Source organism: Calidris pugnax, unplaced genomic scaffold (genome assembly GCF_001431845.1).
Source record: "Calidris pugnax isolate Ruff unplaced genomic scaffold, ASM143184v1 scaffold41, whole genome shotgun sequence".
Taxonomy (NCBI): Eukaryota; Metazoa; Chordata; class Aves; order Charadriiformes; family Scolopacidae; genus Calidris; species Calidris pugnax.
In genome coordinates, this window is record NW_015094509.1 from 4,046,361 (window position 1) to 4,069,136 (window position 22,776).

Genomic DNA, 22,776 nt, shown 5'->3' on the forward strand with positions numbered 1-22,776 from the left:
CTGTACAAGTACCTGAAAGGAGGCTGTAGAGAGACGGGGGTTGGTCTCTTCTCCCAAGTTACAGATGATAGGACAAGGGGTAATGTCTCCAAGTTACGCCAGGGGAAGTTCAGGTTGGATATTAGGAAACATTTCTTTACTGAAAGGGTTATCCAGCATTGGAATGGGCTGCCCAGGGAGGTGGTGGAGTCACCATCCCTGGAGGTATTTAAGAAACGTGTAGACATGGTTCTTCAGGGCATGCTCTAGTGCCCAAGATTACTGGTTTGTGGTGGGGTGCTGTGTGGGTGGGTGATGGTTTTTTGGTTTGGAGGTTGTTGTTGTGTGTTTAGGTGGTGGGAGCTGGTTTGTTGTGTTTTTTTTTTTTGTGGTTGGACTCGATGATCTCTGAGGTCCCTTCCAACCACTACAATTCTGTGATTCTGTGAACTGCTCTGGGCGGACCTACTTTGGCAGGGGGTTGGACTAGATGATCTCCAGAGGTCCCTTCCAACCCTATATCATTCAGTGATACTCCTTGTTATTCTCTTGACAGGCTGCTGATACCCTTGCTGTGAGGCAGAAGAGAAGGATCTATGATATCACCAACGTTTTGGAGGGAATTGATCTCATTGAGAAGAAGTCAAAAAACAGCATTCAGTGGAAGTAAGCCTTGTCAGTTCTGCAAATTTTTATGTGCTTGAAAGCAACAAAAATTGCCTCTTTCCACTTCTCCTGACTAGATATGACACTGTAATTTTGTGCTTATCAATGAGCAACGTGACATTTTAGAATCACAGTGAAGTTGCAAATGAACTTAATCTGTCTTCCCTTTAACTTGCATCTTTGATACATAAAATCAAGGTTAAAGCATACAGGAGAGAAACACAGATATCTAACACTGCTATATATTAAGCACTTGTATATAATTAGCACTTGTACTTGAAAAATTTACTCTAGATGAATCTGGGAAGGGTATTGGGACATGGTGTCTCCACCCACCTACCTTCCAGAAGTCTATGCCTATTTTCTCTTGGGTTGCTGAAGGTAAAAGCTCAAGCTGAGCGTTAGAGGGGAAGGAGAAAGGACCTGCAAAGCAGCTCCAACGCAGAAAAAGCTACCTTCCAAATGAAAATAGGTGAAGGGAAATTTTCAATTTGATTTGAGTTTAAGAATTTTCATTTTTCTGTTAAACACTGCTGGGAAGGTAAACACTTATTTCCTTCATATTAAATATAGGTAGATTTAAAAAATGTCGAGAATAGTCTTAAGAAATGATCTTTGTGTGTGTGTCAGATCTCCACTTCTTGTGGTTTCATGAATGCTTATGCCTTTTTAAGAGGAGTAGGTGCTGGCTGCAATACAAAAGAAGTCATAGACAGGCTGAGGTATCTGGAAGCTGAAATTGAAGATCTAGAGCTAAAAGAAAAGGAACTGGATCAGCAGAAACTGTGGCTTCAGCAAAGCATCAAGAATGTAATGGATGATTCCACAAACCACCAATATCCTTTGAAATGAACCGTGTACATCTTGGAACTAGGATTAAAGCAACCCTTAAAGTTTAGGTAATGGGTAAAGCATAACCTAAAGCAAGGAAAGGCAAATACTGTTATCTATTTTTGGTTCAAAAAGAAAGAAAATATAGATCTTATTTACATTACTTTTTAACCTCTGTGACCGTATGATTGTTAATCTGAAAATAATTTGACATATATATATGGCAGTAATTTTCAAGTCCATGGTATAATCCTGATGTCTTATTTTAAATTAATTGTTTTGCTTTACAGCACTTAAATCTATACTTTCTTGGCAGTACTTTACATGAATCTTTTTTTTTTTTTTTTGTGTTGCCTCCTTCTCTTGAAAAAACTTAGCTGTCACCCAGAGAATAAATTGAGTTGATGCTGTCCTGAAGCTTGTTGGGTTTGGAACTGGAATAATACCCTGCGTGTAAATACTGTGTGAGCAGAGAGTTCCTGCTGCACCACTTGTAACCCTGTGTTTAAGATGTTGAGCAAAATAGACATCTGAGATTCAGGGCAGAAAAGTCCCCTTCTTATCTATAGTACCAGGGATAAGTAGATAAAAACTGCTTGCTGTTGCTTTAGAGAAACTCCCCATAAAATGGATCTCACAGAAAGGACATGAGGAGAAACGTTCCTTTGGGAGAGCTAGCACTGGGATTGATGCCCCAGGGAGGTGGTGGAATATCCTTCACTGGAGGTTTTCCAAAAGAGGGGAAGCAAACCTCTGTCTGGAAGGCCTTACCAGTTGATCCTGCCCTGAGGCAGGGGAAGGGGATGGCAGATGAACTCTCAAGTCCCCTCTGGCAGTATTTTTGTGGGACTCTGGGAAGTTCTGATAACATCTTGGAATTCTGTGGTGTCAAGTTAGTGAGGTAAATGGTATTCTTCAAAACAAGATTTTACATGTTCTCCCTTTTTAGAATAATACCATTCAAGCTGTGCAACTTTTTTCTTTTTGTATTTTCTTCACAGAAATAGATATTTTTTGTTCTTTAAAAGACAGAACTCCGCTATTTTTAACTGGCCATTCTGAAAGCCAAAAATCATGCCTTGATTACACCTCTGAGTAACAGCAGTAAGTCTATAGTTTAGGATCAGTTTGGAGAAACCTCTTTTAAAGGGCAACAAATACCAGTTTCATGTTGCTTTAAGAAAAAAATGTTCCTTGACATAAATTACATTTTCATATGTCACCCATGAAGATATCTGCAGCTGCTTCAACGGTAAGTTCCTGCGAGGCTGTATTTCTTCAAGTGAGGAATTTCCTGATCTTCCTCTTGAAAACTTAACTTGCTAACTAACCGTGCTTTTTCCCTGTGAGTATTTTGAATTTAGAAGTATCCAGCAGTGATCAGGAGTAAGTAGATGTCTCTGATGAAGTTCATGACAAGCAAGTTCTGGCATTTTCTAGTCGTAGTCACAGATTGTACAGAACAGAAGCTCAGTACTGGTTTTGGATGTCTCCTTCTGTATCCATGCTTAGCAGCAAGTTTCCTCAGGCTGTTAACAGAACCAGGGATAGGGGAACGTTGGTCCAACCCAGCAGAAAGGCCCAGCAGGTCCAGATTTCCTAAAACCTTCTGGTGGCAGCTGCAGCCAGAGGGAGCTCCTGATGGTGCTATATAAATAAGCCCGGCTGAAGTTCAAAGATGGGCCGTTGGTACTAAATCAAAAGGATTCCTTCTGAACAGGAGGTTTGAAGAAATTGCCAAGAATTAATTCCCTTGACATTCTTTCCTGATCCTGGGGCACCCACGGAAAGATTGTTGTTCAGCCCGTGGCTCAAAAACATCCTTTCTTTGGCACAAAGGAAGCTTGTGTTTGGTTTGGAATAAAAGTGCAAAATTAGACAGCTACTGCAGAGTTTAGCAAGAATGAGCTATTACTAAAGAAAGTCATTACAAAACGTGGAGGCACCTAGTGTGCCAGTCACATAGTACTTTGTGTAAGTGTCTCTTGGGAGGCAGAGAAAGGAAAACATTATTCCAAGTTACAGACAAAGGGGGAATGATGTGCAGGTGCTGTTGATGTAATTGTCATCTCCTGACTTTACCCAATACATCTTAGTGTGCATAATCCATCAGGTGGGTTTGATAGTTGGTGTTACATCCCAGCTGTACGTGCTGCAGGAGCTGTGAGCTTAGACACTGGCAAGTGCTGGCACTGAAGATGGTTGTGAAGACCTTTTCTTCCTTCCCCTGTTAAATCTCTCCATTCTACCACCCTATTTAAAGGTGAGCTGGACCAGAGAGCTGTTTTAGCTGAAAAAGAAACTAGTTTAAAAAATACTTTGGAATCTCATGTTACGTATACAAGTAGAAGATCTGGAGGAGGGTAACAAACAGGTGAATGAAGTGGTAAATATTGCATTGCTACAAGAAAAGGTTCTTGCAACTATGGTGTAAGTATTGGAATTGTGTGATTTGTGTGATGTGATATACTTGGATTTTACAAGGACTAGGCAAGTACTGCCGCATTATTTATGCTAGAATTCCATAATATTTTAAGTGGCCTTAGAGAATCACCACATCTCATCTGAGTGGATACCATGCAAGACTTCAGAAAAATATGCACACTTAACACTTTCTCAAAAATTGCTGTTTAACCAGGGGACACACTTCTAGCAATTCAAGCACCTTGTGGTACACAGTTAGAAGTACCTATACCCGAAATGGTATGTACTGGTTTCTTGTTTAACTAAGTGTTCTAGAGGGACAGTGGAACAGATGAGCTGCATCAGAGCAGAGGATTTCTCTCTAGTTGTGCATGAGTGGGGAAAAAAATTTAAAAATTGGGATGCTGGCAGTTGAGAATGAAAGGGACGGGTGGGAAAAAGTATATTTGGATACCTGGATATGGTAACCATGTCTTCTATTAAAAACAAGATATATTGGGTTTCTTTGCCCTCTCTTCTTCTTTCTTGCTATTAAATGTTGCAGCTTTCCAAATTAAGCATAATTGTCATGAATTCCCTTTAGAACTTGTCAACGGCTACTTCTGTGTGCTAAATTTTTCTCTATTGTATTGGTAGATGAGATCTCATATGAAAAAGCCTTCTTGGTTTCATTGTAGGGTTAGTTCAGATTTAGTTTATATTCAATACCATGGTACTAGAGTGGGTAGAGAAACCCAAACTGCTGTCTTGCTTTAGCCAGAAGGCTTAAACAGGCAGGATTACAGTAGAAGGCCACATTACTTACCTAATTTGTTGTTGTTGTTGCAGTCCTCTGTTTTAATTAGGGCTTATTTAGTTGGGAGAGAGTATTGTATGAAGCATGATAGCCACTGTGCTTGTAGAAGGGTGAAATGCACCTGAGAAGTCTCACAAGCTATTTTTAGTGAGGCTGAGCACAGTCTGACATCACGGGAGCATCCAAAGCTAAAACCATGAAGCCGACCCCAGGGATGCTCTTTGGCCACCTCTGCTGAAACCAGTTCAGGCAATGGTAAGGTCCTCCGTGGGACCAGAGTTAGCACCTCTGATGTTGGGGTCTTTCTGGCTTTTTGGCAAAGCCTAAAACACCTGATCTTAATCTTCATTGCTAAAGTCAAATTGGATGTTTTAGGTTTGGTTCCCTTCATAGAATCATAGAATGGTTTGGGTTGGAAGGGACCTCAAAGATCATCAAGTTCCAACCCCCCTGCCCTGGGCAGGGACACCTCCTACCAGACCAGGTTGCTCAATGTCCCATCCAGCCTGGCCTTGAACCCCTCCAGGGATGGGGCAGCCACAACTTCCCTGATATCATTCTTTTTTTTTTAAAAAAAAAAAAAAAAAAGGAAATCCATCACTGATTATTGATCTTACTGGAGAACACGATGATTTTGCAGATCCACAGATGGGTGCCAGCCCTCCCAGCACATGGGGATTTGTTTTATCCCCTTCAACTGAGGCTTCTTTTCTCATGGGAAGCTGGTCCTAGCTGTGTTGTTTAAGTAACTTGCTAAAAGAAGGCCTGGCAAATCTGCTAAGAAATTGTTTTTACTAATTTGTGGTCCTGTGTTCGCTCAGTCTGGGTGAGATATTCAGCTGGTTTAGGATGCTCAGTCCCAACCAGGATCATTCTGAAGCTCTGTTTAAAAGGAGGGACTTAAATGTAGAGAAATCATTATTTATCGTTGCTGTTATTGGTAAGATGTAGCGCTGCTATAAGTCTTATGTAACTTGAATTCAAGATTTAGTTAAGCACTTCAAAGAATTGTATATTTGTGTCTTCCAGAACTATGCTCTGGTCAGGTAAATACATTACAGGTTTGTAATCTGTTGTTGGCTTTGCGTTGGGTTTATTTGTTTGTTTGTTTGTTTTTCAATTAGATCACATGTATTTGTTTTGAATATTGTTTCCTGAGTATCATTTAATAATTTTATGCCAATTCTCAGCTCTTCCTAGTGATCTAACTACAAGAGCACTGTATTTATCCTCTGCATCAGTTTGAGAATTCTGTTCAAACACCTTCATTACTTTTGGGGAAATAACTCTCTGCAGTTACTGTTGCATTTTGTAAAGTTCCAAGTCCTGAAGGAACGGTAGTTTTTATACTGTACCAACCTTTACAGGGACAGAATGGACAGAAGAAATACCAGATCAATCTTAAAAGTAGTTCAGGACCTATCCATGTGCTGCTTATAAATAAAGAATCAAACTCCTCCAAGCCCATGGTGTTTCCAGTTCCTCCGCCCGATGACCTCGCACAGCCCCCAACTCAACCTGCAGCTCCAGCGACACCCCTGAAACCTTCCACAGCTCCTCAGAACCCACCAGAGCACCCACCAGAGCTGAACCAAGGACAAGAGTTACCACAAACACCAGTCGCAGACGCTCCCTCAGGTGGGGCCAGGGTTTTTCCTACCTCAGATGGAAAAGGGAGGAAGGGAACTGGAGGGAAAGAAGAAACTGTTAGAAGTTCCACCTCAACATGAGGAGGAACTTCGTCACTTTGAGGGTGGCAGAGCCCTGGAAGGGGCTGCCCAGGGAGGTGGTGGAGTCTCCTTCTCTGGAGACATTCAAACCCACCTTGACACGTATCTGTGCAACCTGCTCTGGGTGGACCTGCTCTGGCAGGGGGTTGGACTAGATGGTCTCCAGAGTCAGTCAGTGAAAAAGTGGTAGATTTAGAAATTCTTCATCGTTCCTCTAGCGTAGCATCTCTCTGTTAAGAAACTACCCCAAGGGCTTGCTGACAGCTCTCGGGAGGTTGCAGAAAAGCCTCCTCCTGTTCTGTCTGTCTGGTGGAACAGATTCTTCCCTTTCAGTTCATCATCTCATACCGAGCAGGTGTTGGATGTGATCCTGTTAATTATTCTGAGGTGCTTCTCCAGAAAGCAGTATGGAAGGGAATTGCCTCCCTCTGAAGGAGTGTATGATTGGAACTGTTCCTTTTAATGAGACAGGAACCAGTTCCACATCTTGTGCCACGAGGTCACTTACCTCCTTCCACACAGTCACAGTGAGGGACTGCCTGAATATCAGGTATTGGGTTTTTTTCCATAATAATAGTAGGGTAATACGAAAAGACTTAAGAAAATGCTGCCGGTGTTGCAAACTGCGTTTCTGAGGGGTCCTGAATAAACTGTGCCGGTGACTTTGGAAGAGGGAGACTCTTCTCACCTCATCCCAGACACTGGCCGTGTTCTCCTCGCAGGACACAGCCGAGTGCAGGCCTTTTGCCTTCCCTTTTTCTGTAACAGAATTTATACCCTGCCTTTCTCTCCTCGTAGAGGGCAGCGAGCAGCAGGAGAGCAGGACCCCAGCAGCTCCTTACTCCAGCCTTGCGGGGTCGGAGCTGTACCCCAGCCTCCCGGGGGATGTCCCCCACGGAACAGCCAGCTCAACTGACTACCAGGGCCTGCTGCCCCTGGATGTCAACTCTATCCTCAAGCCCAACTCATTCGACGGAGCCAAGATGGAGGAGCCCACAGGTAGGAAGAAGTGGTTACTGTTGAAAGGGGAGACCTTATTGCTCTCTCCAACTCTCTGAAAGGAGGGTGTAGAGAGGTGGGGGTCGGTCTCTTTTCTCAAGTCACAGGCGAAAGGACTAGAGCAAATGGCCTCAAGTTGCGCCAGGGGAGGTTCAGGCTGGATATTAGGAAAAATTTTTTCACTGAAAGGGTTCTCAGCCCTTGGAATGGGCTGCCCAGGGAGGGGGTTGAGGCACCATCCCTGGAGGTGTTCAAAAGACGGGTTGATGTAGTGCTGGGAGGTCTGGTTTAGTGATGATGCTCCTTGTTTGTTGTGTGGGTGTCTATTTTTGTCAGTGAGGTTGGCGGTTGGACAAGATGGTCTTTAAGGTCCCTTCCAACCTAGAAGATTCTGTGATTCTGTGAAATGGTTTCATTAGTTTCCTGAGCCCTTCTTTGTGACCAAGCTACCCATGAGTTACACGGAGGGGAAGAGGAGCACTTTCACCACAGAGGAAATCACAGAATCATAGAATGGTCAGAGTTGGAAGGGACCTTGAAGATCATCGAGTTCCAGCCCCCCTGCCATGGGCAGGGACACCTCCTACCAGACCAGGTTGCTCCAAGCCCCATCCAGCCTGGCCTTGAACCCCTCCAGGGATGGGGCAGCCACAGCTTCTCTGGGCAACCTGTTCCAGTGTCTCACCACCCTCACAGTGAAGAATTTCTTTCTGGTATCTCATCTAAATCTCCCCTCTTTCAGTTTAAAACCATTACCCCTCATCCTATAGCTCCACTCCCTGGTAAGAGTCCCTCCCCATCTCTCCTGGAGCCCCTTCAGGTACTACCTCCTTCAGGTACCAGCCTTTGCTCATCTCGTAGCGAAGCCACCGAACCAGCTCTGAGTAGCAAACTCATTTTGAACAAAATACCTTTCTTGGCCACCAAATAAGCTCCGTACTGTACATGGCTTCAGGGTTGTAAGGGAGAAATATATTGGGGGAAACGGAGGGATGCAAAGATGAGTGTCCTTTGTGTATCCACGGCACGGTGTCGCCGTAGCTCCGACACCGCCCCAGCCACGCTGTACTGTGCAATTCTGTGTTTTGATGTGGAGAGTGTGTGTTGACTTCCACAAACACACACTCCTGTCTTTCACAGGAAACATCAGTGGGGATATCATTGATGAGCTCATGTCTTCTGACGGTAAGTATTTAGCCTCTTTACTTTTCCAACAATCACAAGTAGCAGCATGGGTTTTGTGTGAACTGTTAACTGCTGCCAAGAGTCAGTATGAAACTACTTCTTTACCCTGTGCTGCCTCCTCTATCTTTGTCCTTCTTGTCTTTGCTCCCCTTTCCATTCCTTGCAACAGTTTTCATTTAACAATCAAAATACGAAAGCCTTAATCCAGCAAGCACTTACATGCATGAGTAACCCACCAGCCCTTTATTCAGGAACAGAGAAAAGGCTGATGACTAGAGTGCTGCCTTAAAAAAATATATATATCTGGTTTAATTCTGCCTCAGGCTTCCTGCAGGAGCTTTCACAGAATCACAGAATCATAGTGGTTGGAAGGGACCTCAGAGATCATCGAGTCCAACCACAAAAAAACCACAAAAAACACAAACCACCACCCACCACCTAAACACACAACAACAACAACCACCAAACCAAAAACCATCACCCACCCACACAGCACCCCACCATAAACCAGTAATCTTGGGCACTAGAGCGTGCCCTGAAGAACCATGTCTACACGTTTCTTAAATACCTCCAGGAAAGGTTTACTCCTTTGAGTAAACCCTTCAGAATATATTTCGCAGCCTGCATGCAGACTGATACCTGGCCAGCTGTGGTAAAATGGCTAAAATGGCAATGGTTTCTGCTTTTAGAGCAGGTACAGCAGGCCCAGCTCACCTGCACTGGGTCACTGCTCCTGAAGCACAGCCTGAGGGCTGAGGCTTCTTGTGTCGCCTCCCCAAAGGATGGCTTGGAATGCGGTGACAGAGGAACTGCTAGCCTCCTTCAGCCGTAAAATAGGGATAACTGGTAACTTCCTCACTTAAAATGATAAATATTTGAAGGCTGATCTCTGCAATACTGTAACAAGACAGTAACAAGACTGTAACAAGGCACTGGTGAGGCCGCACCTCGAGGGCTGTGTCCAGTTTTGGGCCCCCTACCATAAAAAAGACATTGAGGTGCTGGAGCGGGTCCAGAGAAGGGCAACAAAGCTGGTGAGGGGTCTGGAGCACAAGTCTTATGAGGAGAGGCTGAGGGAGCTGGGGGTGTTCAGCCTGGAGAAGAGGAGGCTGAGGGGAGACCTTATTGCTCTCTACAACTCCCTGAAAGGAGGGTGCAGAGAGGTGGGGGTCGGTCTCTTTTCTCAAGTCACAGGCGACAGGACAAGAGGAAATGGCCTCAAGTTGTGCCAGGGGAGGTTCAGGCTGGATATTAGGAAAAATTTTTTCACCAAAAGGGTTCTCAGCCATTGGAATGGGCTGCCCAGGGAGGTGGTTGAGGCACCATCCCTGGAGGTGTTCAAAAGCCGGGTTGATGTAGTGCTGGGAGGTATGGTTTAGTGATGATGCTCCTTGTTTGTTGTGTGGGTGTCTGTTTTTGTCAGTTAGGTTGACGGTTGGACAAGATGATCTTTAAGGTCCCTTCCAACCTAGAAGATTCTGTGATGACAAAGGAATACAAATATAAACAATGGCTTTCTGATGAAAGTTTCAAAAGCTGCTCAGGAGCTCCTCCGCTGCAGAAGGAGAAATTAAGTAGCTATTCCCCAGCTATCACTCCATTCCAGCAAATTCACCTCAAATGTAGCCATGTCACTCACTGCCTTAGTTTGAAGGGTATTCACAGTGTGTATTCTTGCATGCTTGTCAGATTATCAAGACTGTTTTAATTATTAAGACTAACCCTGATGCTTGTGATGACAAACGTTATGAGATAGGGCTGATATTCCAGAAGTGTTTTAATTGAAACTAAACTATTCCTGCTTTACAGTTTTTCCTCTCTTACGACTCTCTCCTACTCCCGGAGATGACTACAACTTTAACCTGGATGATAATGAAGGAGTCTGTGATCTCTTTGATGTGCAGATACTAAATTATTAGAAATTGTGTCAACCGGACTACTTATCTACCTCTAACATTCTAGACTTCTTCATAACCTAAGTATTTGAATAATGAATGTATAACTTCTTAGTTCACTGACTCTGGGAGTGTATTTCCTTTTGCTTCCTTTACTTCACAAAACAAATTCAACAACCAGAAAAAAAAAGGGCTTTTATCAAAAATTCTGGCACGATTTTTCACCTGATTATCCTCTGTGTGATCTATTTGGAGTTTTCTTTAGTAAGAAAAGTAAAAATGCTTTATAGCCTCTTCATCATTTTTAAAAAAAAATGATTAGGCTTCTTGCTCACAGTTAACAGCGTTTTCTTTGAAGCTTTACTGCCAAGAAGCTTTCTATTTTTTTTTAACCTTTTAATCAATTTTGAAGCTTTCACTGCCAAGCTGAAAAGTGAAGGATATCAACTCAAGTTACTCTAAATTGTTTCAGTGAACCAATTTTGTGAAGTGCCTTCTGTTTTAGCACTTTAAGTTTCTCACACTGACTTCTGACATTCCACTTTCCTAGGTGATAGGAAAGGTCTGTTTGTAGTTTGTATTAAAGTGTGCCAATACTTGTATATTAACAAGATTTTTTTAATAAAATTGTACAAACAAAGCCATCAGTGGTTTTGATCTCCATTTCTTGCAGTCCTTTTATTGTCCATTATGGGTTACAACTGAGCTAGCAGGCTTGTGGCAGCATCCACGTTTGCTGGTTCCTCTTGCAGATGGGTGGAAACCTGAAGAAAAAAGGAGTTACAGTTTTAAGTAGGCAGCAGGATCTTTTTACTCTGCTTGAAAAAAAAACCCCAACAATGAACAAAGGTTAGTTTGTCGTTATATATTTAATTTAGGCTAATTTTGCAGTCACAGTTTGATAATTTGGGGGGTTACAGGATTCACTAAACTTTGATAGATGAGTAACCTTTATGCTGCAGAAGAAAGACAAAGCATCATGCCAGTAACATCACATAATGTTTTATTTTCCCCTCAGCCTCTTGTTCTGTTGCTCCCAGCCCCAGAGAAACTCCAGCACCCCAGGCACAGTAAATAAAGCTCAACTCAGAACCATAGAATGGTTTGGGTTGGAAGGAACCTCAAAGATCATCCAGTTCCAACCCCCTGCCCTGGGCAGGGACACCTCCCACCAGCCCAGGTTGCTCCAAGCCCCATCCAGCCTGGCCTTGAACCCCTCCAGGGATGGGGCAGCCACAGCTTCTCTGGGCAACCTCTTCCAGTGTCTCACCACCCTCACAGCAAAAAATTTCTTCCTGATACCTAATCTGAATCTTTTTTCTTCCAATTTAAAACCGTTTCCCCTTGTCCTGTCGCTACACCTCCTGGCAAAGAGTCCTTCTCCAGCTCTTCTATAGGCACCCTTCAGGTATTGAAAGGCCGCTATAAGGTCTCCCTGGAGCCTTCTCTTCTCCAGGCTGAACAACCCCAGGTCCACTTCTCCCACCTCCCTCTGCTTCCCCCAACAGCCAGGATGGATTTATGTACAGTTTTACAGAGGAGCTTGTCTGCAATTAAATTGTCTTGCTCAAAACTGCATGTAGCCCTGTTTAGTAAAGTAGGCAAAGGAAGACAAGTGAAACGCTGTCCTGAACTCTGAAGTGCTCCAGGCAAAAGCTCGAGTACAGAAACTGCTGTTTCAGTTGTTGGTACTTCTGATGAGGGAATATGGAGTTGTTTTAGGATTCAGGAACAGAAAGAGAGGGAGCTGTTTGGTTCAAAGCACTATGGGGTGCTTCGGGTAGGGAACAGCAAGGTTCAGCTTGACTTTCTGTATATTCACCTTGCGCGCAAGTCTCAAACCAAGTGTCTGGAGCTGGAATTAACTTTCAAAAAAAAAATCAATTAAAGACCAGCTAGAACATAATTTAAAAATATGTTTTGGAAGGATGCTCTGGATTGGGTTGTCCACCCTCTTCTCTCATGACTTCAGTAGTTATATAGAATAGAATCATAGACTCATAGAATTGCCCAGGCCGGAAGGGACCTCCAAAGCTCATCTAGTCCGACCCCCCCGCAGTCAGCAGGGACACCCCCAACTAGACCAGGTTGCCCAGGGCCTCGTCGAGCCTCTCCTTGAATATCTCCAGGGAAGGGGCCTCAACCACCTCCCTGGGCAACCTGTTCCAGTGCTCCACCACCCTCACAGTGAAGAACCCTCTCCTCATCTCCAGTCTAAATCTGTTCCCCTCCAGCTTGAAGCCATTGCCCCTCGTCCTGTCACTGCAGGCCTTTCTAAACAGGTTCTCCCCAGCCTTCCTGTAGGACCCTTCAGGTACTGGAAGGCTGCTATTAGGTCTCCCCGGAGCCTCCTCTTCTCCAGGCTGAACAACCCCAGCTCCCTCAGCCTGTCCTCGTAGCAGAGGTGCTCCATCCCCCTGATCATCCTTGTGGCCCTCCTCTGGACCCTCTCCATCAGGTCCATGTCCTTCTTATATTGAGGGCTCCAGACCTGCACACAATACTCCAGGTGAGGTCTCACCAGAGCAGAGTAAAGTGGCAGAATCCCCTCTCTGGACCTGCTGGCAACGCATCTTTTGATGCAGCCCAGGATGGGATTGGCCTTCTGGGCTGCAGCTGCCCACTGCCTGCTCATGTCCAGCTTCTCCTCCACCAGCACCCCCAAGTCCCTTTCCTCAGGGCTGCTTTCCAATACCTCACCCCCCAGTCTGTACTGATGGGGAGGATTGTTCCGGCCCAGGTGCAGAACCTTGCATTTGCTCTTGTTGAACCTCATGAGGTTCACCTGGGCCCACCTCTCCAGCCTGTCCAGGTCCTTTTGGATGACATCCCGTCCCTCTGGTGTATTGACAACACCACACAGCTTGGTATCGTCCGCAAACTTGGTGATACTATATATATAGAGAGAGCTATATATTATAGCTTTAATATGCTGAGCAGATTTCAGCATTACTACACGACTGAAATGAATAAAGCTGGGTTCATAGCTTTAAAGCAACTGCACGGATTGCCTGCAGGCTCAGAGCCAGAATATAATGCTCTGAACATGCATTTTCCTTTTATTTACCTCCTCGGATTGTTACGAAGGGAAATTACCTGATGACTCTTCTGAGGCTGTGCTGCAGTGCCTTTGGACAGCTGCTGGACTTCTTTCTGAATTTCAGCAAACGCTTTATTTATCGTGCTAACCTTCTCAGCATTCCTAATGTTTATCTGGGAGGGGAAAAAAAAGCACACACTTTGGTATGTTTAACTGAAATTCCATTAGCATGTGAAATTGCACCATTTTTGTACCACTGTTATACAGCCAGCGTTATGTGCATCTCCCAAAATTGCTTTTAAACTTGAATTTAGCTGTTGCTTAATTGCATCAACTAGTTCATGTACTACTAATGTTCTAATAAATTGAAAATTATGAGAGCAGTTAAACTTGTTCTATTGGGAGAGGGAGCCCATAGGAACAGAAAACAGAGAAAAGAAGAGCCAGCCTGTGGACAGGTTCTGCTCTGCCACCCTCAGCTTCTCTTACGTGGTGTGGATTTCCAGGAGGGGCTTCTTCCTTCACTTGGAGATGATCTTACCATTTTGAATTTCTTCCAGTAGTTTGCCTTTCAGCATCACACCTTGTGTTTCTACTTGTTCAGAGTGTAGGTCTGGCCAATGATGTCTATCAGATTTTGCTATGGGATTTTAAAGAAATTTCTATGGCTGTAGCAAACCAAGATGTGTTTCTGGTCCCTGGACACCTCAGCCTCACTCACCAGCCCAAGTCTGCCTTCCTAAGTTACTTCAGCAACAGTGCTTGCTTCCAAAGGGGAAGAAGAACTAAGATCCAGACACGTGCTGTGCTCTGGGGACAATGATCTGTCGTAGAATCATAGAATCATTGAGGTTGGAAGAGACCCTTGGGATCATCGAGTCCAACCATCTCCCCTACTCTACAAAGTCCTCCCCTACACCATGTCCCTCAGCACTGCATCTAAACATCCCTTAAACACAGCCAGGGATGGTGACTCCACCCCCTCCCTGGGCAGCCTGTTCCAATGCCCGACCACTCTTTCGGTGAAAAATTCCTTCCTAATGTTCAATCTAAACCTCCCCTGTTGGAGCTTGAAGCCGTTCCCTCTCGTTCTGTCACTAATTACCTGTGAGAAGAGACCAGCACCAACCTCTCTACAGTGTCCTTTCACGAAGTTGTAGAGAGTGATGAGGTCTCCCCTCAGCCTCCTCTTCCTCAAACTAAACAGCCCCAACTCCCTCAGCCGCTCCTCACACGATTTGTTTTCCAGCCCCCTCACCAGCTCCGTTGCCCTCCTCTGCACTCGCTCCAGCACCTCCAGATCTCTCTTGGATTGAGGTGCCCAAAACTGGACACAACACTCGAGGTGTGGCCTCACCAGTGCTGAGTACAGGGGCACAATCACCTCCCTACTTCTGCTGGTCACACTATTTTTGATACAAGCCAGGATGCCATTGGCTTTCTTGCCCCCCTGGGCACACGCCGGCTCATATTCAGCCGTTTGTCAACTAGAACCCCCAGGTCTCTTTCCTCCAGGCAGCTCCAGCCACACTTCCCCCAGCCTGTAGCGCTGCAGGGGGTTGTCGTGGCCCAAGTGCAGGACCTGGCACTTGCCCTTGTTGAAACTCATACCATTGATGTTGGCCCAGTGATCCAATCTATCTAGGTCCCTCTGTAGGGCTTCCCTATCCTCCTGGGAATCAACACTCCTGCTTAACTTGATGTCATCTGTGAACGTGCTGATGATACACCCTATGTCCTTATTGAGATCATCAATAAAGACATTAAAGAGAAATGGTCCTAGCACTGAGCCCTGAGGCACACCACTAGTGACCGGCCGCCAGCTGGATTTGATTCCATTGAGCACCACTCTTTGGGACCTTCCAGTCAGCCAGTGCTTGATCCAGCAGATCCCATGCTCCTCGTAGAGGAGCAGGCTGGATACATGGGGCCATCAACTCTTTCACCACTGCACAAATTCCAATTCAGCTGATTGCAGCCCCAGAACCTGTAGCTTCTGAAGCACCAGGTTTGGAAGAGGAGGGTAGCCAGATAATGGCATGTTCCATTGCAAATGGCCCAGAAGCACTCTCACACTTCTTCAGGCAACCCCAAATTTCAGGATAGCTGCTGCTGCTCCAAAGGCCACCCCTGTAATTCACCTCTCAGCAGTTCACAGAAGCAGAGGCAAACCATGAACTGTTACACATACTCGTTTCCAAGCTTCCTTCATTTCAGAGCGTGTACATTAACAGCAACTCCACTGACTCTGAGCGAGCGACCAAGAGAACCGGGAGTAACAAAGCAGTGGCAAGAGCCTGATAAAACAAGCCCGTTCAGATTAATAGTTTTAATTCATCATAACGGGTCCAGAGAAGGGCGACAAAGCTGGTGAGGGGTCTGGAGCACAAGTCTTATGAGGAGAGGCTGAGGGAGCTGGGGTTATTCAGCCTGGAGAAGAGGAGGCTGAGGGGAGACCTTATTGCTCTCTCCAACTCCCTGAAAGGAGGGTGTAGAGAGATGGGGGTCGGTCTCTTCTCTCAAGTCACAGGCGACAGGACAAGAGGAAATGGCCTCAAGTTGCGCCAGGGGAGGTTCAGGCTGGATATTAGGAAAAATTTTTTTCACTGAAAGGGTTCTCAGCCATTGGAATGGGCTGCCCAGGGAGGTGGTTGAGGCCCCATCCCTGGAGGTGTTCAAAAGACGGGTTGATGTAGTGCTGGGAGGTCTGGTTTAGTGATGATGCTCCTTGTTTGTTGTGTGGGTGTCTATTTTTGTCAGTTAGGTTGATGGTTGGACAAGATGATCTTTAAGGTCCCTTCCAACCTAGAAGATTCTGTGATTCTGTAACCTGGATGGTGTCTCCAGAAACACGGACTCGGCCCCAGCTCAAACCAGAGTGGATGGGACAGAGGACAACGCAATTTACAAAGAGCTGAGGTTTCCCATGGGGGCCTATTATCATTTTCCAGCTTCACAGGTGTCCTGCTTTGAAGGAAAACCGAAGCAATTCTGTGTTCTGTAATTTTACATCTTGGCCAGGCTACTCCTCACTAACTCTCTGAAATTAACAGCGTATTGTAGAGAAAACTGCTCTCTACAGTGATACGAGTGATGTCTGTGCTCCACGCTGAGGGATGGTGCACAGAGAGGCCCTGGCTTGTACTTCCTGCTCTAACAGCCAAGGGCAGCCAATTTTTGTTATTTGCCCTTCAGGGGGTTGGAAAAAATGGAAAAACGTGAAGGGGTGACACCCCTGGGGAGGAGGGGACAGGAGAGGTGACCCAAACCTGACCAACAGGGTGTTCCATCCCACCTGCCCCGTGCTCGCTGTAAAAGCTGAGGGATCAAAGGGCCAGCTCTCTTCCTGCAATGGCTGATGTCCAAAGAGGACTCTGTCCATCTGCCTTTGATCCCCATCCGTGTGTTCCTGACTCCAGAGCTGGAACCCAGTTCCCATCCATCCCTGAGTCCAGGCTGGGACTTCCCCAGTGCCTGCCAGTGAGGGGACTGTCATCCTGGGAGCTCCATAAGGTTTTGTATATATTATATCTATTTCATTATTTTTTTTTCCTTTTTTTTTTTAATATTTTAATATTAATAGCGTAGTTCATTCTAAACTTCTAAATCTCCTTATCTCTTCCTCTCTTCTCTTTTTGGGAGGAAGGGCCATCTGTCGGGCTGGTTTTGGTAAATTTGGCCAAACCCACACCACCAGGGATGCTGCAAGGGTCCAGTCCTTTTACCACCCGATACCCTCAGCTGCTCTGCTGGGACTCCTCCATGTTTCAACAGTTACAATGGGCTTTTTACCTATTAAAGAATAAACCTATTTTTAACAATTTTTTCTTCTCTGAGCATTTTCTTAATACTGCTCAATGACGAGTCAGTCCCCAAAGGCTTAATGAATTAAAGAATACAGCTTCAAACACACAGAATAAAATTTTACTCCTAATAAGCTACTGAATATGTTTTTAAACCTGTTTCTCCCTTTATTATACAGAGCCCTCTAGACTAAGTGGAGATGCCATGCCAGCAATATGAAATTGTTTTGGGGCTCCTTGTTTATTTCCAAACTTTGTTACGTTCCTGTCTGTCTACCAGATGAACTTGTCAAGTGGCTTTAGCTTCCAGGAGAAAAAATCTCAAAGGGCCTTTTTTTTTTTAGAGCTGCTGTTTAACTGGTGTTTTCCCAGCGGGCTGCAACTAAATCAACGGGAACAATACACCACTCACTTTCCCCTTCTGTTATCAGATGCCCTACTAGAGGGACCAGCTGAACTCTCAGCAGATCCCACAGCTCCTGCTGAAGGCAGGGTTTGAGATACTCTATAATGACTTGCTGCTTCCAAAAGGGAAGCTCTCACCTTAGATACTCCCATCCCTCTTCCCCAGCATCGCTCCCAGCCACACCACCCACTCTCTTCCTCCTCCTCCTCCGCGTTGTGGTGCTCTCCAGACACCAAAAAGGCAGGATATAATTCTTGCTGCTTTACTTTTCCATTGCTTTACCGTGTTAAATCAGCTCACAGAAGGGTCTGCGGAGCATCCCAGCCCATCTGAGGCGTCAGAAGGGGGGAAAGAGGAATTCAGAGTAAAACATAAGGCAGTGGGTGCCCTTAGATTTGTTCACTGCGTCTCACCAACACGGTTTTACTTGGCATCTGAAACAAATAAACCAGCTTCTGGATCAGAAAAGGCTCCACCCTTTCTGGTTCTTCCCCCCCAAAACACGTTCCTAATTAAGTTTTTTCGTCTCATCGACCCAGCAGAGAAAAAACACAAAAAAATACATTTTTAATTGCTTTTGCTGCTGATTTAGCAAGTTGAATCACCCATTATGTAATAGAATCATAGAATCATAGACTCATAGAATTGCCCAGGCCAGAAGGGACCTCCAAAGGTCATCCAGTCCGACCCCCCCGCAGTCAGCAGGGACCCCCCCACCTAGACCAGGTTGCCCAGGGCCTCATCGAGCCTCTCCTTGAATATCTCCAGGGATGGGGCCTCAACCACCTCCCTGGGCAACCTGTTCCAGGGCTCCACCACCCTCACAGTGAAGAACCCTCTCCTCATCTCCAGTCTAAATCTGTTCCCCTCCAGCTTGAAGCCATTGCCCCTCGTCCTGTCACTGCAGGCCTTTCTAAACAGGCTCTCCCCAGCCTTCCTGTAGGCCCCTTCAGGTACTGGAAGGCTGCTATTAGGTCTCCCCGGAGCCTCCTCTTCTCCAGGCTGAACAACCCCAGCTCCCTCAGCCTGTCCTCGTAGCAGAGGTGCTCCATCCCCCTGATCATCCTCGTGGCCCTCCTCTGGACCCTCTCCATCAGGTCCATGTCCTTCTTATATTGAGGGCTCCAGACCTGCACACAATACTCCAGGTGAGGTCTCACCAGAGCAGAGTAAAGTGGCAGAATCCCCTCTCTGGACCTGCTGGCAACGCATCTTTTGATGCAGCCCAGGATGGGATTGCCCTTCTGGGCTGCAGCTGCCCACTGCCTGCTCATGTCCAGCTTCTCCTCCACCAGCACCCCCAAGTCCCTTTCCTCAGGGCTGCTTTCCAATACCTCACCCCCTAGTTTGTATTGGTGGCGAGGATTGTTGAGCTCCCGAGGCAGCGAGCTGTGGGAACAGAGCCCACGGCCTGGTAAGGGGGGCTGGGGGGAGGGAGATGATGGAAAGGAGCCGGATTCCCCTTTGCAGCATCTGTGCCCGGTGGTTTGGATCAAGCCATTTTGTTAGATGTACCCACAATTACACCATCAGTGGATGCTGCAAGCCTTCCCTAGTTAATGTAAGCTCGTTAAACAGAATCACAGAATCACAGAATCTTCTAGGTTGGAAGGGACCTTAAAGATCATCTTGTCCAACCGTCAACCTAACTGACAAAAATAGACACCCACACAACAAACAAGGAACATCATCACTAAACCAGACCTCCCAGCACTACATCAACCCGTCTTTTGAACACCTCCAGGGATGGGGCCTCAACCACCTCCCTGGGCAGCCCATCCCAATGCCTGAGAACCCTTTCAGTGAAAAAATTTTTCCTAATATCCAGCCTGAACCTCCCCTGGCGCAACTTGAGGCCATTTCCTCTTGTCCTGTCGCCTGGGACTTGAGAAAAGAGACCGACCCCCACCTCTCTACACCCTCCTTTCAGGGAGTTGGAGAGAGCAAGAAGGTCTCCCCTCAGCCTCCTCTTCTCCAGGCTGAACACCCCCAGCTCCCTCAGCCTCTCCTCACAAGACTTGTGCTCCAGACCCCTCACCAGCTTTGTCGCCCTTCTCTGGACCCGCTCCAGCACCTCAATGTCTTTTTTATGGTAGGGGGCCCAAAACTGGACACAGCACTCAAGGTGAGGCCTCACCAGTGCCCAGTACAGGGGGACCATCACCTCTCGGGCCCTACTCGCCACACTACTCCTGACACAGGCCAGGATGCTGGTGGCCTTCTTGGCCACCTGGGCACACTGCTGGCTCCTGTTCAGCCGACAGTCGACCAACACCCCCAGGTCCTTTTCTGCCAGGCAGCTCCAGCCACTCTGCCTCCAAACAACCGATATCTTTCTCCCCCTGTTTCCCAGGACATACAGAAGGTGCCATCCTGTACTCGGCAGCGGCGAGGGCTGCACCTCGAGTGCTGTGTTCAGTTTTGGGCCCCTCATGACAAGAAAAGCATTAAGATACTGGAGACAGCCCAGAGAAGGGCACTGAAGCTGGTGAGGAGTCGTCTTAAGAGAAGTGGCTGAGAGAACTGGGGTTATTTAGCCTGGAGGAGGCTGAGGCAAGACCTTATCGCTCTCTACAACTACCTAGAAAAGAGGTGATGGAGAGGTGGGGCTCGGGCTCTTCTCCTCAGTAACAGGCAATAGGACACGAGGAAACGGCCTCAAGCTGCACCAGGGGAGGTTCAGATTGGATATTAGGAAAAATTTATTCACCAAAAGGGTTATTAAGCATTGGAACGGGCTGCCCAAGGAAGTGGTGGGATCATCATCCCTGGAGGTATCTAGAAGCCGGGCAGACATGGTGCTCAAGGACACGGTTAGGGATGGTTTGGACTCGATCATCATAAATGTCCCCTCCAACCCAGACAATTCTCTGGTTCTATGATTCTATTCTATCAGCTACTTTCTAAAGGAGCTCCCCTCAAGCAGAACAGCTTGAAGCCTTATGGGGCGGGCGCTTGCAGATGATCAAATAAACGCTTTGTGCTTTTCTTTCTGAAGACGACGACGCCAACACACGAACAGCATTTTCAGGTGGAAATCACCCACGGCGCGGCTTCGTACCCAAAACACTCCCCACAGAAATCGCTCCAGCCGCTCACTCCGGAGCGCTCCCCCCGCCCCGAAGACGAAGCCCATGAGGAGGAAAGGCCACAGCGGCCCGGGGAGAGCCCCCGCCGGTGAGGGGGCCCCGGCAGAGCCCCCGCCGTGGGGCCTACAGGCGAGGCAGCCAGGCTGCGGCCTTCCCTCCGCCAGGGGAAGGCCCCGCGCCCTTTCCCGGGCAGAATTACCTCCTCCACCCAGGGCCGCTCACCTGCTTCAGCCCGGAGGTGACAGGCCGCGCCTTCCCCTTGGCCTTAGCCTTAACGGCGCCGCTGCGGGCGATGGAGAAGACACTCGCCGACTTCGCCGCCCGCGACCGGCTCTTCCCCATGGCGGCGGCGGAAGAGGTGGCGCCGGCGGATGACGTCACAGCGCCGCGCCGGGGAGAACAGCCAAGTTCTGCCCCCCCCCTGGGAAGGAAAGCATGGCCAGGCTGGGAAAGGAGAGGCAGCAGCAGAGTGTGAAGATGAAGGGTTCAGGCTGTGGGAGATGTCTCAGGTGAGCTCAGAGAAGAGAGAGCTCCCCTTTCCATCCCCACGTATCTCCACAGTCCCTTCAGATCTCGACAGCCCCCCTTTGTATCTCTAGGGCTGTCTCTGGGCAGCTCCAGGCCATTCCTGAAGGGACCGGATCAGAGAGAGGTGCCAGCGCTGAGAGGAATCCCGGGAGGTTTCTTGTTCCTTGGAGCCAAATTGCCTCCTCCTTGCCCAGAGCTCTTGAGAGAGAGGTGTGAGCACCTCAGTGCCCGTGGCTCTGGGTCCCCGTCTCTACAGCCGTGGGGGGGGGGGGGGGGGGGGCGGAGGGAGGAGGTAGAATATGGGTAAAAAACCCAATTTTTTTTGCCAAATCCCGAAATTCCACCTTCACAGCGCTGCTCGGTGACAGCGCACACCCCGTTCTCAGGCGTCACCCAACCCCAGCGGCATCAGGGTCTGTATTTACGCGCTGGCGTGTATTTTCGTGCGGTTCCTCCTTACGCCCGATTAAAATCCGTGTCTAAAGTGTTTTTTGTAACAACAAAATAAGAAAAAAAAAACCAAAAACCTGTGTGTAAAATAAAACCCGCGTGTGTTTACGCATCGGGAATCGGTTGGTGTGTCCCCTTTTTGGGTGGTGTGTCCCCTTTTTGGGTGGTGTGTCCCCTCCCCGGTGACCCACTGAAGATGGTTGGTATAAAACACTGGAATAGTATAAAAACACTAAAAATATAAAACAGCTGAAACGCTTTGGGGGAGGTCTAAAAGCGCTGATTAACTCCCGGCCACTGATGGACACGCTTTAAGCCAGAGGTGGGTTCCTTCCAGCTGCCACTGCCGGCGGGGGAACTGTCACTGTGACAAAACGCGGGCCAGACGGTCTCTAACAGTTCAAAATAATTAAAAATTACGATTGGGTTGTCGGAAACCCTTACAACTCATGGGCCCCACGAACAGCATTTTCAGGTGGAAATCACCCACGGCGCGGCTTCGTACCCAAAACACTCCCCACAGAAATCGCTCCAGCCGCTCACTCCGGAGCGCTCCCCCCGCCCCGAAGACGAAGCCCATGAGGAGGAAAGGCCACAGCGGCCCGGGGAGAGCCCCCGCCGGTGAGGGGGCCCCGGCAGAGCCCCCGCCGTGGGGCCTACAGGCGAGGCAGCCAGGCTGCGGCCTTCCCTCCGCCAGGGGAAGGCCCCGCGCCCTTTCCCGGGCAGAATTACCTCCTCCACCCAGGGCCGCTCACCTGCTTCAGCCCGGAGGTGACAGGCCGCGCCTTCCCCTTGGCCTTAGCCTTAACGGCGCCGCTGCGGGCGATGGAGAAGACACTCGCCGACTTCGCCGCCCGCGACCGGCTCTTCCCCATGGCGGCGGCGGAAGAGGTGGCGCCGGCGGATGACGTCACAGCGCCGCGCCGGGGAGAACAGCCAAGTTCTGCCCCCCCCC

At 47.6% G+C, this 22,776-nt stretch overlaps 2 protein-coding genes across 3 annotated transcripts; one reads left to right on the top strand and one right to left on the bottom strand.

Annotated features, from left to right (window-relative positions):
* The first annotated feature begins 497 nt into the window (after positions 1–497).
* Positions 498–11,145, top strand: E2F5 (E2F transcription factor 5, p130-binding). Its single transcript, XM_014965508.1, has 8 exons — positions 498–645; positions 1,320–1,481; positions 2,685–2,728; positions 4,115–4,179; positions 6,064–6,334; positions 7,225–7,425; positions 8,566–8,610; positions 10,420–11,145. Exons 2-8 carry the CDS (start codon positions 1,459–1,461, stop codon positions 10,527–10,529), a joined length of 759 nt encoding a protein of 252 aa, XP_014820994.1. The 5' UTR covers positions 498–645; positions 1,320–1,458; the 3' UTR covers positions 10,530–11,145.
* Positions 11,103–22,729, bottom strand: LOC106902208 (chromosome unknown open reading frame, human C8orf59). 2 transcript variants are annotated; one of them, XM_014965510.1, is made up of 3 exons: positions 21,066–21,218; positions 13,602–13,718; positions 11,103–11,269 (listed from the first exon to the last, which is right to left on the bottom strand). In XM_014965510.1, exons 1-3 carry the CDS (start codon positions 21,183–21,185, stop codon positions 11,201–11,203), a joined length of 306 nt encoding a protein of 101 aa, XP_014820996.1. In that variant the 5' UTR covers positions 21,186–21,218; the 3' UTR covers positions 11,103–11,200. The 2 variants fall into 2 exon arrangements, with proteins under 2 accessions (XP_014820996.1, XP_014820997.1); XM_014965511.1 differs by lacking the exon at positions 21,066–21,218 and adding an exon at positions 22,577–22,729 and having other exon boundaries at positions 11,108–11,269.
* Positions 22,730–22,776: the final 47 nt, after the last annotated feature.